The following is a 15812-nucleotide window of genomic DNA, read 5'->3' as shown; positions in this document are numbered from 1 at the left end:
AAGTCTCTAGTTCAGGGTCATAAAGCTTAGTAAACAGACATGCCCTTACATGATCTTTCTTTTTTTTAAAAAAAAAAAATATATATATATATTTTATTGATTTTTATAGAGAGGAAGGGAGAGGGATAGAGAGCTAGAAGCATCGATGAAAGAGAGACATCGACCAGCTGCCTCTTGCACAACCCCCACGGGGGATGTGCCTGCAACCAAGGTACATGCCCTTGACCAGAATCGAACCCGAGACCTTCCAGTCCGCAGGCCGATGCTCTATCCACTGAGCCAAACTGGTTCTGGCACGTGATCTTTCTATTACCCTCCTATAAGCAGCCACAGGAAGAACACTTGGGCAGAAAAGGCAAATGCAGGATCTTAATCGCAGCAGCACCCCTTGCCTTGTTACAGGAACCTGACTTGTTTTCCTCGGGAAACGCTCGAAGCTTGTTCCTTTTTCAGCTGCCACCTCTGCACACTTCCGGGCTGCGTCTGTGTGCTTCCTGGCTCGCTGGCTCCCCTTGCCCACCACTAAGCTGAGCAAGGGAACTCCTGGCCCATACCTGCTTGCACAGACCCGCTGCTACGCATGCACCACGCTGATGCCAGCAACCTGCCTCCCCCCCCCGCCCCCCCCCCCCCATCTCCAGCGCCTGTGCCTTCCCTGTGGCAGCTCTCCTTCATCATCGCATTGGGGTTTGGGGCCCTGGGGGAGTGGGTGGGGCACCCCCATTTCAGAGGGGAGTGAACAGAGGCAGAGAAAGGTGATCCTCATAGTGTCAATGGCATTGGGGTTCGGGGTTCCCCAAGATAGAAATTGAGAGGAAACCCCAGGGAAATTTCCAGACAGATTTCATTAAGCTGACACTTGAACACAAGGGAAGCAGTCCCGAGCTGGCTTCAGGGCTGGCTCTGGCCGCTTTTTTTTTTTTTTATTTCTTTATTGATTAAAGTATCACATATTTGTCCTTAACCCCCCATTCCAATCCCCTCCCCCCAATCATGCCCCCACCCCCCTATTGTCCATCACTGGTTAGGCTCATAGGTATGCACATAAGTCCTTTGGTTGATCTCTTCCTTTGATGTTTGGCCACTTTTATAAGCTGGGGACAAGGCGGACTTGTGCACAAACAAAGATGGGCTGGCCGGAAAAGGCGGCTGGTGGAGGGTTCAGGGGGTGGATTTTAATATGTCAGGGTGGGGTTACTTCCTTCTTCTTTGGGTTGCTTGGCAACTATCTCCGGCCTGTGCGGTGGGGGCAAGATGGAAGGTTGCATAGCGGACAAATCGTGGTCAGTTGGGCCTGTTCCATGTGTGGTTTCGACATCTCTGGCCTCCTGGCCTTAACTTGTCTTCCTGGCCGTCCGTCTGACCGGTATTTTTTCATTCCTGGGCCCAAGTCCTTTTCCTGCCTCATTTCCCCTGGGAGGCTTTATCCTCCTTATTCTTAAGGGATTAGGCTCAGAGGTCGCCTGTGACTGCTTCCTGCTGAGCGAGGGAGGGATAAAACTCTCCCTGTCTGGTCTGAAGAGCCGCAAGGGCTCCAGTCTTCCTGGTCCGGGTGGGAGGGAAGCCTGGCATGACCATCGGCTTCGTTAACCTGGACCTGCGCCATCTGGAAAAGACAAACTCCGGGAAGGTTAGAGAGACAAGGCCCCGATACCAGTAGGAGCAGGAGGACCATCGGGGCTCCGGAGGGGAAAGCCAGGTAAGTGAAGGCAGGTAACCATGAACGGATTCCGAGGTTTGATGTGGGTGGTACTTTTTAGCAAGATTTTGCATTTATTTTCCGTTTTGAGTGGTTGCTTGCTTAAGGCTCAATCAAATGAACCTTCAAAATACCTGGAACTTTATATTGGGCAGGTCCTCGTGAATACCATGTGTTTCAGCTTCGGAGACCTCTTACCAGTAGTTACAGCCGCGTGGTGTTCTGACTGAGTGCTGGTGTTCAGGGTATACTTCTTTAAAAAAAAATTTTGCATCGACTTCAGAGGGGAACAGTGAGGACAGAGAGCTAGAAGTAGTAATGATGAGAGAGAATCATTGATCGGCTGCCTCCGGCATGCCCCCAACTAGGGATCCAGACCACAACCCCAGCACGTGGTCCCGACTGGGAATGGAATGGTGACTTCCTGGTTTATAGGTTGATGTTCAACCACTGAGCCACGCTGGCCGGGCCAGGGTATACTCCTTTTAACCAGGTAGCCTGTTGTGGTGATTTTTCTGAAGTTTACAGGGTGCCGTCTAGCTATAGTCTGCAATTGCAAGGCTCAGAAAAAAATAGTATTAGTTTTCAGTGATCCCCTGGCACAGGCTGGGAGAAACATGTCTGGAGAGGGTCTAGCCCAGTTTGTAAGTGGCACACAAACCAAACCCAAACAACAGTGAGCAGCACTAGAACCTGCTATCTACAAAGATCTATTATAGTTTCTATTAAAATGCATTTTCCTTTTTACAGTCATCCCCCTTTTATCAAAGATAGCCAAGAGAAGACCAATTCACTGATACGCAGAGTTTTAATAAATTTGGCCTGGTGTTTTCATAAGTGCAATAAGAGGAGCATTTGAGCCTGGCGGGCATGGCTCAGTGGTTGAGTGTCAACCTATGAACCAGGAGGTCACGGTTTGATTCCCAGTCAGGGCACATGCGCGGGTTGCGGGCTAGATACTGTGTGGGGCATGCACGAGGCAGCCTACCTATGATTCTCATCATGGATGTTTCTATCGCTCTCTCCCTCTCCCTTCCTCTCTGAAATCAATAAAAATGTATTTTTAAAAATATATTTTATTGATTTTTTATAGAGAGGAAGGGAGAGAGATACAGAGAGTTAGAAACATCGATGAGAGAGAGTCATTGATCAGCTGCCCTACTGGGGACGTGCCCGCAACCCAGGTACATGCCCTTGACCAGAAGGAATCGAACCCGGGACCTTTCAGTCCACAGGCCGACGCTCTATCCACTGAGCTGAACCGGTTAGGGCTATGTGTGTCTCTCGTAAACGTGACATTCCAGTCAAAGCCTCATCAAAAGCTTCCAATTGTGCCCCATTATAAAGAAGACAGATTCGTATAGGACTTATGCCAACAATCATGTTTCCATGAAAATGATGCTCCTCAGAATTTCCAAACTTCTACAGGATTAGATAGAAAAATATAAACATTTCACTATTGTCTACAGAGATATAATTTACCAAACTCTTGTTAGTCATAGGAAGTTTAAGAGAAAACAAGCTTTCTTATACCCAGAAAACAAAACGGTTAAAAATCAATATTTCCAGCAAAAAAGTTATAAAAATTACCATCATTCTCAGTTGACTCAGTCCCATATAATTAAACCTTATTTATTTGGTCACCTGCCAGTGTTCCTTAGCGTTCTATAAATCCTCACCCAGTTTAAAGATCTGACCCCAAAATTCTCAGAAACCTGTGTTTTAAAATAAGCCAGAGGCCTCTCCTTGTATCTTTCTGGAGATGAAACATATTTGCAAAAGCATCAGACTCCACAGTGAGGGTCTTGGAAGGACAAACATGTGAGTGAGGTGGTAACAGAACCCGGGGAGGTGTGGGTTGAACTCTGACCCTTTGCCATACGGATGCCTCTCGGGCACTGACAGGCAGCCCCACAGGCTCCCATGGCCCGCTGTCTCCATGTCCCATGAAGGAGTGTGTGAGGTCCCAGCCCCCAGGGAACTGCTCCCGGAACCGCAGGGAGAGCGCTCGGGGTCAGAAAGCTCTCACACAGGAGTTTGCTGTGTCAAGAAATGTAGGCCCTAAAAGTCACACCACCCAAAACAAGTAACAGAAACGGCATATTTCACGCACACACATTCCTACCTGCGTTCACACCCCGCCCCCAAACAGTCAATACTTCCAGGGTTCATTTGCCAGCTCTAGATCAAATCTAAAGCCAGTTTCAAGTTGAAAACAAACATCTACAGCCTGGCTGAGACACAGACTGAACAAATAACAGATCCAGTTCCAGGATCGGTTTCCCCGTTTTCTCTCCGTACAAGGAAAGCGCTGTCGGCCAGCTCTGCCGGGCCGGCTGGGAGCACTGCCGGGCCGGCTGGGACAGTCAGCTCAGAAGATCCTGGCCGGGGTCACTGACCTGCGGGCAGAGCACTCACTCAGGACTCTGTCCCTTCATAGCTACCGTTTAGAAAATTTATTTAAAATAAATTTTTGTTGATTTCAGAGAAAAAGGGGAAGAGAGAGAGAAACATCACTGATGAGAGTCATTGATCAGCTGCCTCTTGCACGCCCCCTACTGGGGATGTGCCCGCAACCTGGGCATGTGCCCTTAACAGGAATCAAACCTGGGACCCTTCAGTCTGCTAGCTGAAGCTCTGTCCGTGGAGCCAAACCAGCTAGGGCCATAGTTACCTTTTTATTTTTTTTATTTTTTTAATTTATTTATTTATTTTTATTTTTTTTTATATATATATATTTTATTGATTTTGTACAGAGAGTAAGGGAGAGAGCTAGAGAGTTAGAAACATCGATGAGAGAGAGTCATCGATCAGCTGCCTCTTGCACACCCCCTACTGGGGATATGCCCGCAACCAAGGTACATGCCCTTGACCGGAATCGAACCCGGGACCCTTCAGTCCCCAAGCCGACGCTCTATCCATTGAGCCAAACCGGTCTCGGCTATTTTTATTTATTTTTTATTCCCAAGACAATATTGGGGCCAGACCACATTGCAAAAGAAAGCCAATATTGATTTTTTTTTTTCAATATTGAACTTTTTTAGTGTTGAAGAGAGTAGCCCAGCAAGTAGTCGGGTGTTAGCCAGTCCGTCACACGGAGTGGAAACAAACAGAACACACAGCAGGGTCTGGGACTCTGACCGGAGCCCTCGGGGTGGGACAGAGGGAAGCAGCCTGCCTGTCCACCAGCAGAGTTGCAGGGGGACTTGAACCCACTTTCAGGAACACAAGGACCAGACAAAACAGCCCCCAGGGGAGAGGCGGGAACCACAGCTGTCTGGGCTGAGGAGAGGGCCGGGAGCCTCGGGGGCAGACCCGCCCGTCACACTGACAGGCGTCAAAGGCCCAGGTCTGACCCCTCGGAGGCCAGCGGAGGACACCTCGTGGCTGTGTTCTGGCTCCTCCAGCTGCTGTAGAGACACAGGGGGCCCATCGGAGGTGCCACGAAATGGGGCGTGGAGGTTCTCGGGTCCCCAGGACAGAAACAGAGAGGAAGCCCCAGGGAAATGCTGGGGCGGATTTTATTAAGATTGTGCTCCACATGAGGGGGGCAGCAGGACAGGAGGCCTCCCGCCTGGCTCCGGGGCTGGCCCTTCGGACAAGCCTGACCGCCTGTGCAGGGGGACAGCGGCGTTCACGGCGTCCGACCACGACCACCCTGGCTCCCGGCCCCCCCTGCTTCTCCGTGCCCAGGCCCAGGCCCGGCACTGCCTCGGGATTCAGAAACGACTTGGCGTCAGAGCCAGCTGGCGCTCAGGTGTCCTGGTTCACAGCCCGCATAGCCAAATCCTTTTCCGGGAAAAACGGCATCGCCATTTCCCAATGAATTATTTTTTTCTTTTAATATATAGTTCAGAGAGGAAGAGAAAGGGAAGGAGGGATAGAAACATCAATGATGAGAGAATCACTGACCGGCTGCCTCCCTCCCCCCGCACTGGAGATCAAGCTCACAACCCAGGCATGTGCTGTTGGCTGCAACTGAACCTGGGTCCCCTCAGTCCGCAGGCCGGCGTTCTATCCACTGAGCAACACCAGCCAGGGCTTCCCGAATGAATGTGACCCTGTTTCCTGAGCTGAGGGGTCTGCCTTACACCCCATGGCATGGTGGGGACTGGAGTCCCGCCGTGTCCCATTGGGAGTGGGAAGGGGGAGAGATGAAGAATGGGGCACTGCCTTCAGGACCTTCAGGTCCACAGGCGGAGGGGTGGGGGGGTGCACTCACAGAGAAGCAACCTGATGGAAGGAAACTGTGCGAGTGCTGGGGAGCTCAGAGGGGTTGCTAGCGAGCCTCCACCCCGGGGGGGGGGGGGGGGGGAAGAGGACCTTTCACATCACTGACGGTCAGACCGGTCCATTCCAGAGCGGGAGAAAGGAGGGAGTGATGGGAAAGCAAACAGACCTTCCCCGGAGAAGCAGGACCCGGTGGAAATGGGGAGCAGGCACTTCAGGGAGAGGAGAGAGCAAAGAGAGGAAGCAGGAGGTGCAGGGTACGCCGTGTGCTCAGGGAAGCCCGGAGGCCCGTCCGGCTCAGTGGATAGCATCGGCCTGTAGACTGAAGGGTCCCGGGTTCAGTGGATCCCTACTCGGGGGCGTGCAGGAGGCAGCTGATCATCACTGAAGTTTCTATCTCCCTCTCCCTACCTCTCTGAAATCAATAAAAAATTATTTTTGAAAAAGAGAGAAGCCTAGGACAGTGGTCGGCAAACTCATTAGTCCACAGAGCCAAGTATCCACAGGACAACGATTGAAATCTCTTTTGAGAGCCAAGTTTTTTAAACTTAAACTATATAGGTTGGTACATTGTTATTCACTTAATTAGAGTCCTCCTAAGCTGGCCTTTGCTAAAAACTCAAGGGCCCAAAGAGCCGCAGTTTGCCGACCACTGGCCCAGGAGGTCTGATGAGACTGGATGGAAGAAGGGGGTGAGGTGCAGAGGGGAGGCTGGGGGCTTTGGACAGGAAAGGGAACTGGGGCTGGCCAGTGAGGGCCTGGGAGGACCGAGTGTTTGGCTCAAACTCGTGGGAGACTTACAAACAAGCACAGAGGGGCACCGAGGCATGGTGCCACACACAGCGCTGGGCGCCCAGGATGGGGTGGGCGGCTGCCAGGACGAGCCGGGAAACGGGAGCGGAATGGCTCGGTTCCAGAAGGATCTGGGTGAAGAGGATGGTCGGAGAGGTGGTCCTGGCCCAGGATCTCCTTGAGGCCGAAGGTGTTCTCTTCCGAGTCTCCCATCTGCAGAGGGTGGTCTCGCCCAGACGGAAGGCTGGCATCGCACACGAGCTCAGGCCGGACGGAGCTCAGAGAAGCAGATCTTGGGAGAAGGGAGGAGCACCCCGTCAGAGGGCCTGGGGTTCGGGAGGCCGTGTCAGGAGCCAGCTGGTGAACCGGCTAGGCGGGGAGGAAGCTGTGCCTACAGCTGGAGGAGATCCCCGAGGTGCCATGACAACATGGATGCCCCGACATGCAAAGAGCCCAGGCCCCAGGGGAAGGCCCACGCCCGCGTTTCCCAAACTCTGTTCCACGCAGACACCGGCACCCCACGCAGATTCCTGCTGGTGTGTGTGGGTGGGGAGGTGACGCGGAGCTGTAATCAGGGCAGACTTCCTAGCAGAGGCAGTGCCCAGACGGGGAGGCTGGCAGGGTGAGGGGTGTGCTGCTCGTGGGCCGAGGGAGGAGCGTGCAGGGACTAGTGAACCCGTTTGCCTGGGAGGGCGGAGGCAGGGATTGCACAGGACGGGCTGGTTAGGCAGGTAAATAGGTCGGCAGGTCTGGATTAAGGGGGAATCCTAAAGGGACCTGGCCCAGTGCGAGGTGCCACCCCTTAAAGCTATGCCAACATTTGCATTTTGTCAGAATAGAGTGGGCATTCTATGGGGTGACTTGGTTTTTAATTTTAAAACGTGTTATACTATTTATTGTTGGGAGTCCAACAGCCTTGCAATACCTCAGGGCTCCAAGACTGATGATTGGGTCTGGGGTTGGACTCAGGGGAGTCAGGTGGGGGTGGGTGAAGGAGGCTGTTATAGATGGTTACAGACTCGGGTCTTCCCCTCTCCCTTGATTATAAAAGTGATCAATATGCATTGCCAATCGCAGATAATTATAAAGGAGAAAATAAATATAAGCCCTAATTCTGCCACCCACAGGTAATCATTTGTGAACGTTTTGGTGTGTTTATTTCCTACGTTACCCAATTAGGGCCATACCCTGTGCACTGATTTTACACCCATTTTTCTTTTTTCCTTTTTTTTAAATATATATATTTTATTGGTTTTTTACAGAGATGAAGGGAGAGGGATTGAGAGCTAGAAACATCGATGAGAGAGAAACATTAACCAGCTGCTTCCTGCACACCCCCCACTGGGGTACATGCCCTTGACCAGAATTGAACCTGGGACCCTTCAGTTCACAGACCAATGCTCTATCCACTGAGCCAAATCGGTTTTGGCTTAACATCCCTTTTTCTTCTCACTTTACATTGTAAACATTTCCACCGGGGTAAGACATTCTCCGAGAATGATTTGTAATGGCTGCGCTTCATTGTATGTATGTCACCCATCTGAACGGTCCTGCCTTCAAGTGGCCAGCCCTTCGTCCGATAGCCATTGGAAGGAGTGGGGCGGAGGTGACCAACAACTGCATGCAGGCTTTTCTGGCAGCTCTTTTTATTTTTTTTTATTTTTAAAAATATATTTTTTATTAATTTCAGAGAAGTGGGGGGGAGAAACATCAATGATGCCTTCTAGTGGGCCATGTGCCCTGACGGGGAAACCCTGACCTGCGGGTACGTAGGTCGATGCTCAACCCTCAACCATTGAGCCACACTGGCCAGGCACTGGCAGCTCTTTTTAGAAGCACAATTCCCTGGAAAAGGAGATTACTGGGTCAGGCATATGAATCTTTAAAAGGTTCTTGCTCTTACATTACCAAGTGGCTTTCAGAGGATGACGTCAATGTTTATGCCCCCAGCAGTGTATGTGTGTGTCCCAGCTCCTAACTCCGCTGGCCTGCGTTAGGACTTTCCCCTGACCTCTGTGACTCGGGGGGAAGTGCTCCCTCCCGGTCCTCTTATAGCTGTGTGGATTCTGTGTGAGGTGAGCTTTCTCCCCCAGGCTTACGGAGGCCTTTTTGTTTGCTTGCTTGTTTGTTTGTTTGTTTGTTTGTGTGTCCAGCGTGGGGAGCAGTAGGCAGGGGTCAGGGGAGGTGACGAGGGTTCAGGGTCCAGCCTGCAGCCCGCAGAGAGACGGGGGAGGCAGAGTTTGGGAAGGAATCTGGCTGTGGGGGTGGTGAGAACTGGGAGGAGCTGGACAAACAGCATTAGTACGACTGGGTGTGGGGGGCAAAGGCGGAGAAATGGGGAAAAGACTGATGGCCTCGAATACACTTCATCATATGCTCAGTGTCATCCTGGGGACATTCCCCTTCAGGCAGGACTCTGGGCCACTTGGGAGTGAGGGTGCTGGTTGGAAGGGGGGCGAGGGGAGTGTCTGTGGTCCCCCAAACAGCCCACGTCTACTTCTCTGAGGGCTGCTAAGGCGAATCAACCCGAGGGAGTGTTCCCAGGGCACCAGCGCCACGGCCAAGGCCATAACACACAGACATTGACGGCGGGCGGTGACCGCGGGCCGGCCCTGGGCTGAGCGCTCGGGTGAGCTCACTAGCCTCCCCACCAGCCGGCGGCGCGGGAAGCGGGGCCTCTCCCACCGCATTTTACCGACGAAAATAGCTCAGCCCCGCGGAGTGACTGTCCCGGAGGCGGCCGGGAAGTGGGCGGAGGAGTCCGGAACTGAACCCCGGCATTCCGGCCGCGGAGCCCGAGCAGCTCGTAACCCACAAATATAGCAGCAAACGTGGGCCCGGGAGCCAGCCCGCAGGGCACGCCCTGCCCGCCTCCGCCGGCCAGGAGGAACCCGACACCCCGGGCGGGAATGCGGGGGCAGGGCTCCTGCTGACAGTGAGCCCGGGGCCGCGGTAACAGCCGCCGTCCCTGTCCCCCGGGTGTTGACGGGGTATTGCGATTGCCCCAGCCCGTCCCCGGCGGGCAGGCCGGCGGACGCGTGGCCGCGGCCCACGTGGTGCCGGGAAGAGGGCCGGGGGCGGGGCCTGGACCTCGGGGGCGGGGCCTGGGCGCGGGGACGCGGCGGGAACGCGCGGGCAGGTTCCGGTGGGGTCGCACCTGTTGCGTAACCCCCACCCCCAGTCCCGCCGCGGGGGCCGCCCCCCGGACGCCCGGAGGGAGCGCGGAGCAGCCCAGGCGAGTCCCGCCCGGCTCGGCCGGGAGCACGTGGCCCGCCCGCCGCGGACCCGGGGCCGGGGTCTCCCGGGGTCTCCCGGGCCGGTGCAGCGGCCCAGGTCTGCGGGCCCGCCCCCTGCCAGCGGGCAATTCGGAAAGACCAGCCTCAGCCCCCCCCCCAACATCTCAGTGCCGGGGCGGGGGTCCCCGGAGCGGCTTGGCCGGGGTCTGGGCTCCAGCCGCCGCCCCCTCCGCGCGGCCCGGGCTCCCGGCTGTGCAGACCCCGGCGGGCGGGCGGCCTCCGGTCCGCCCCCGGCCCGGCAGCATGGCCTCAGGTGAGTGTGGGTGTCTGTGTTTGGGGGGGCGGGGGGTGTCTCTGGGACGGAGCCCAGCAGGGGCCAGGGCGCCGCGAGGACGGGGGTCTCAGCAGCCTGCGGACCCGGGGAGGCGGGCAGCGCCTGGGAGCGGGGTGCGGAGGTCGGGGGTGGGGGGGCGCCCTGGATCGCTGAGCCTGGCTGTGCAGAGACGGAGGGAAATCGAGGGGAGACACCGCGTCTCTTCTCCCCAGACCCCCGGGAAGCCACCCCCGTCCCCGTCCCCCCTCCCCCGGCCTCCCCTGCCCCCGGGAGGCAGCTCGGCCGGGCCGTGGAATTTCCCCAGGACCGGCCCCTCCCCACCGGACCGGGCGGGGGCTCTGGGTTCTACCCCTCCTCCCGGAGCTGGCGGGCCTGGGCTGGGGTTGGGGGGGGGGGGGGGAGAGAAGGGAAACCCGGGCGGGGACTCTGCCCCGCCCGGAGCCCCGTGTGCGCCGCGCGGCCCGGGTCCTGTTTGTTGTGTTTCTCCCCGGGCGGGCGGGCGGCACCCGCTGCTGGACTTTGAGTCCTGGCCCCGCAGCCCGGGCCGCGGACGAGGCTCCGGGGAGGGCTGGCGGCGCGCGGGGCCGGCCCTTCGCCGCCGTGTTCTCACCTCCGCCCCCCGGGCCGGCGCTCCGGGAGGAGGGGGAGGGAGGAGGGAGGAGGGGGGAGAGGAGGGATCGGGCGGGGTGGCGGCCCCTCCGGGAGGGAGGTTGCCTAGACAACCCCAGCCATCGTGGCCGGGGCCTCTTCCGCCGGCGCGGCCTGGCTTCCTGCATCAGTCACTCCGCCGGGGGCGGGGCGGAGGAAGGGGTTGGATGTGGCAGAGGCTGGCCCAGCTGCTGCGGCGCCGGCTCCCCCGCCATCGCCGCGGCCAGAGCCATGGCATCCTATCCATCCGGGCCTGGCAAGCCCAAGGCCAGGTATCCCTTTAAGAAGCGGGCCGGCCCGCAGGCCGCCTCCGCAGGGCCAGGTGAGTGTGTGCATCCTGGCGTATAACGGGGAGTGGGTGTGGGTGTGGGTGTGGGTGCTGGTGTGGGTGCAGCGGGAGGTGTATTTGCACACGTGTCCGCATGCGGATGTGCTGGGACTGTTTGCATGTGGCGTGTGTGAGCCAGAGGGGGGGGCGTGTGGACTGGCCACGCTGCTGGTGGCTGGGCCTTGGCCAGGCGGGCTCAGGCTGTCTTCCTGAGGCTCGGCCCTCTCCCCAGGACCCCAGATCTCAGCCCCTCTCCCCCCCGGGAGTGGTGGGGGGGTTGGCGTTAGGGCATGCACATTGCTGCCGGGAGTCCCAGGGCTGGGGCTCCGCTGTACGGATTGTGTGTATTGTGTGTCGTGTGCTCGTTCCTGGTCCATCTCCTTGTGAGCTTCCCCGGAAGCGGGGGGTGCCCTCCGGCGGGGCCGCGGGGGGCTCAGGCTGCGCTCCCGCACCCTTAGGTGCAGCTCCCGCTCGGGGAGGCAGCTCTGCACCATTTGGAGCGGGCAGCGGGGCGGCCGTGCCAGCTCCCCGGGGCTCGGCTGCCTGGGCTGTGCCTGCTGAGGGATGCCGGCCTGCGTGTGGCTGTCCCCAGGCCTGTGGCTGAGGAAAGAGCACCCACTTTGTGACCAGGCCAAGCCAGTCCTCCCCACCCCACCTCCCCCGGCAGCTGTCTGTCCCTGCAGCCTGGCCATCCGCCTTCCGTGTTTCCTTAGACACAGAGGATGCTGCACAGTTGGTGCTGCCCTGAGCGTCTGTGTCCTCTGTGCCCAGGTCTCTGCGGTCCGGAGGGCGAGGTCTCTGTACCTGGGGGTGGTCACACGCACGGGGGAGCATCTGCTGCTTGTGGGTCACAGCCTCGGGCACCTTTCTGCCCACGGAGGCAGCAGTCCTAGCTGTGAGGGGAGGGCCTCCTGGCGAAGGGGGTGGGTGGGTGCCAAGGGTCTCGGAGCTGGTGGCGTGGCTGGCTTTGGGTGACCCCGGCCCAGGAGAGGGTGTGTGGCGTGAGGTGCTGTGGCCCGGACGCCGGGAGAAGGGACCTGCCCGCGGCTGGGTCTTCCGGGCCGGGCCTCGGGGCGTGCGGAGGTCACTGTCTGTCTGTCTGTCCGTCACTCCGGTGGGCCCCGGGCCCTGTGGGTGGCCTGGCAGGAAGGGGGCCTGGTTCCTCGCCGAGTGTCTGAGGAGGCCGGGGCCACCCGCTCGGAGAGGAGGGGGCCTGGGGCTCAGCGCCTGCTGACCCCTCTCAGACCACCCCCGGGCCTGCGGTTGGCCTCCCTGTGGGGGTTAGAAGTGGGGAGCGGTGTGTGGTCAGAGGTCGTGGACAAGCAAGGAGACCTTAAGGCTCTGTCTTCGGTCCCGGGGCCGGACAGGTGCCTGTCTTCCCTCCTCTCCCTGCTCTGCCCTCTTCCAAGCTAGAGATAGCGTCTCTCCCCCTCTCCCCTTCTCCTCCCTTCTCCACCCCTGGCAAGTGGGTCCCCTGCTGCCATTCCCTGCCCAGGTGCCTTGGCACCCCCCCCCGTGGGTGGGTCTGCGTGTGGGACGCGTGTGGAGGGTCCCAGGAGCTCCTAATCGCAGACCAGGGGGCAGCGTATCCTGCCAGCCTACGGCAGCCGTGGCCAGACAGGACTGGACCCGCTTATCACCCCGCTGTAGACGGGACGCCAAGCCCGCCGGAGGTGGAGACGGGTGAATAGGTGGGAGCAGCGTCTCACGTCCTCCAAGTCCTAATCCGCCTTCTTCCAAACCCCTCTCCGGCCTGGCAGGCCTGGCACAGGGGCTGGAGGTCTCGGAGGCCCGCCGGGCACCGGGAGGCGCGGCCACGTTCCTGCCTGGACTGAGCTGCCTTCCCGGCAGCTGCTCCTTCCCAGGCGGGGCCTGTCTCCCCAGGGACCCCGGGGCTGGCCCCAGAGGACGGGTTAGGGCGGAGGAGGCCTGTGTGGCCATGAAGGCTGCTTGCCCCCTTTCTTTGCCCCCTCCTCCCATTGGAGCAGCCAGGTCCTACCCATCCCTGTACCCCGGGGCAGTGCAGGGTTTTAGGGAGGCTTGGCCCCTCCCTCCAGCCTCTCCTGCCCCTCGGGGGCGGGGGGGGCCTCTGGGCTGGCCCTGTGAAGGCCCTGTTTAGTTCTGGGGTTCCTCTTGGCCCCAAACTTTGATGAAGCTCCTTCCCTTGGTTCCCGGGCTCCCCCGAGCTCCCCCGAGCTCCCCCAGCCCCTGCTCACCGGCATCCCAGGGTCTCCCCTGCCGGCAGCTGCACTTGGTACAGCCCGTGCCGGCCTGGAGCCGTCCTGGGGGACTGGCTGCAGCTCCACTCGGCAAACAGGCCGGCCAGGGGCGCAGGGCTGCCGGCCCCTCCGCAGACAGGCCAGGGCTGCTGCCTGCTCGGCCTGAGCTCGGCAGGTAGGACCCAGGCGGGCAGGGGGGCTGGGGGCCGGGTCCTGGGGCTGGGGCAGGCACCTCCTCTTCCCTTTGTCCATCCCGGGACGCTGGGGCATGGGGAGGGGCCTGGAGACTCAGGCGCTCTGAGAGCACCTGGGCAGAGCCACCGAGGGGGCGGGGGAGGGCACGCTGGAGAGGGGCACCCTGAGCTGGGAGAGCGGGGGTGTGGAGAGCTTCCTGCTGGGGGGGGGGGAGCCCAGGAGGGTGGTCTGGGGGGGGGCCGGGAGCCCGGGCAGCCCCTCTGGACCAGCGGCTCCCGGCCTTCCCCGTCAGCCTCCTAGTGGTGCCGCAGAGTTCTGCCTGGGGACCCTGCTCTCTGGCTCTCTCTTCCCCGGCCCTTCCCGGGCCTCGGCCCCGATCCCGGCTTCTGAGTGGCGCACACTGTGGTGGCAGCTCCCTTAGAGGGGCAGCCAGCAGTGGGAGGGGCAGGCTGGGCCAGGCCTTGTCTTGGCAGCTCTGAGGTTCTGGGGGAGAGGGCAGGCCCCCGGGGAGGCCGGCGGGTTCCCACCGCCACCAGGCCCTCCCGCCTGCACCTCCTCTTCCCTGCGGGCTGGTCCCAGGTGGGAGCGGAGTGGCTTCCGGGCTCTGAGGTCCGGGGTGGGGTGTGGGCCCTGCCTTCTTCGCGGATGTCCCGTCCAGAGGCGGGTCTGATCCCGACCTCGGCCCTGGGGGCTGCGGGATCGCTGGTGCTGGCCCCGGTCCTCCTGTGCTGCTGGGCGTGTGTGTGCACGTGTGCACGCGTGTGAGAGTGTGCGTGTGTGCAGACACCCTTGTGCCTGGCCCCAGGTCCTTCTGCGCTGCTGGGTGTGTGTATGTGCACTCGTGTGAGGGTGTGCGTGTGTGCAGACACACTTGTGCCTGGCCCCAGGTCCTTCTGCGCTGCTGGGTGTGTGTATGTGCACTCGTGTGAGGGTGTGCGTGTGTGCAGACACACTTGTGCCTGTCTGGAGGAGGTACTGTCATGGCCTGAGGCAGGGGTCCCTAGTCTAGGACTGGATTCTGATTCCGGGAGTGAACGAATCACGTGGTCCAGGGGCAGACTTGGGACCCGCACCCCCACGTCTGGAGTGGGCGGGGTCCCCGTGCTCGACCGGAGGTGAGGCTCTGTGGGTGCCTGGCGCAGGCTCCCCGCTCCTCGGCCTCTGGGGCTGGCCGGGACAGGCAGAGGCCCAGGGCTTCCAGGGCACCCCGGTGCTGCCTGCGCCCTTTGACCCCGGTGTCCTGTCTCCACAGAGGCTCGGGGTGGGCTGGGGGCCCCTCCACTGCAGTCTGCCCGGTCCCTGCCAGGCCCCGCCCCCTGCCTCAAGCACTTCCCGCTGGACCTGCGCACGTCTATGGATGGAAAATGCAAGGAGATAGCCGAGGTATGGCCTGGCACCTCCCCTGGCCCCCTCACCTCCTCCCAGACTCTGCAATGGCAGCCCCAGGCTGAGGCCAGGCCTCGCTGACCGTCCTTCCCGCCGCCAGGAGCTGTTCAGCCGCTCCCTGGCTGAGAGCGAGCTCCGCAGCGCCCCCTATGAGTTCCCGGAGGAGAGCCCCATCGAGCAGCTGGAGGAGCGGAGGCAGCGCCTGGAGCGGCAGATCAGCCAGGATGTCAAGTGAGCCCGGCCGGCCCTGCGAGCAGGCAGCCTGAGGACGGGGGAGGCACAGCCAGGCAGCCGTGTGTGTGTCGTGTGTGTGTGTGTGTGTGTGTGTGTGTGTGTCCCCGGGGGATCAGCCAGGCAGCCTCCAGTGGGGGGTGCATCCAGGCAGCCGTGTGTGTGTGTGTGTGTGTGTGTGTGTGTGTGTGTGTGTGTTTCGGGGAGCATGCTTTCTGGGATGCGGCCATCTCGTCCCTCTCCCACTCCATCCCCGTTTGGGGCCCCCGGGAGGCAGCACAGGGCAGTGGGGTGAAGGGCGGGCCGTGGGGTCAGGCTGCCGGGTGCTGGCCTGCCTCCCGCTGTCAGCGTGGCCTGGAGCTCAGTGCTCATCCTCCGGGTGGGTGTCCGGGTGGGTGAGCTTTCTCACCCCACGCGGGGCCGGAGCAGCAGGTGCGGCCCTGACAGCACACGCACAGCACCCGGCTGAGGGCAGGGGCCTGGGAGCCACAGCCGTCCGTCCCTCGTCTTCCGA

General features: G+C 59.9%; 1 protein-coding gene across 5 annotated transcripts in view; it reads left to right on the top strand.

Moving 5' to 3' along the window:
• The first annotated feature begins 9520 nt into the window (after positions 1–9520).
• Positions 9521–15812, top strand: part of AMPD2 (adenosine monophosphate deaminase 2) — a 26858-nt gene continuing 20566 nt past the window's right edge. For 2 of the 5 annotated variants that reach the window (XR_014793366.1, XM_084866172.1), the window contains exons 1-3: positions 11088–11261; positions 14934–15064; positions 15168–15298. Coding sequence is in view for 4 of the 5 variants with exons in the window: in XM_084866172.1 (XP_084722298.1) it covers positions 11171–11261; positions 14934–15064; positions 15168–15298 (353 nt within the window). In the remaining variant the exon portion in view is untranslated. Of the gene's footprint in view, positions 10271–11087; positions 11262–13638; positions 13662–14933; positions 15065–15167; positions 15299–15812 lie in introns of those variants that run through there. The other 3 variants (XM_084866174.1, XM_084866173.1, XM_084866175.1) reach the window with 3 other exon arrangements.

This window comes from Pipistrellus hanaki (assembly GCF_964339955.1).
Source record: "Pipistrellus hanaki genome assembly, chromosome: 18".
Lineage (NCBI taxonomy): Eukaryota > Metazoa > Chordata > Mammalia > Chiroptera > Vespertilionidae > Pipistrellus > Pipistrellus hanaki.
Note: the sequence above shows the minus strand (reverse complement) of the source record. Positions and strands in the feature narration are given on the sequence as shown.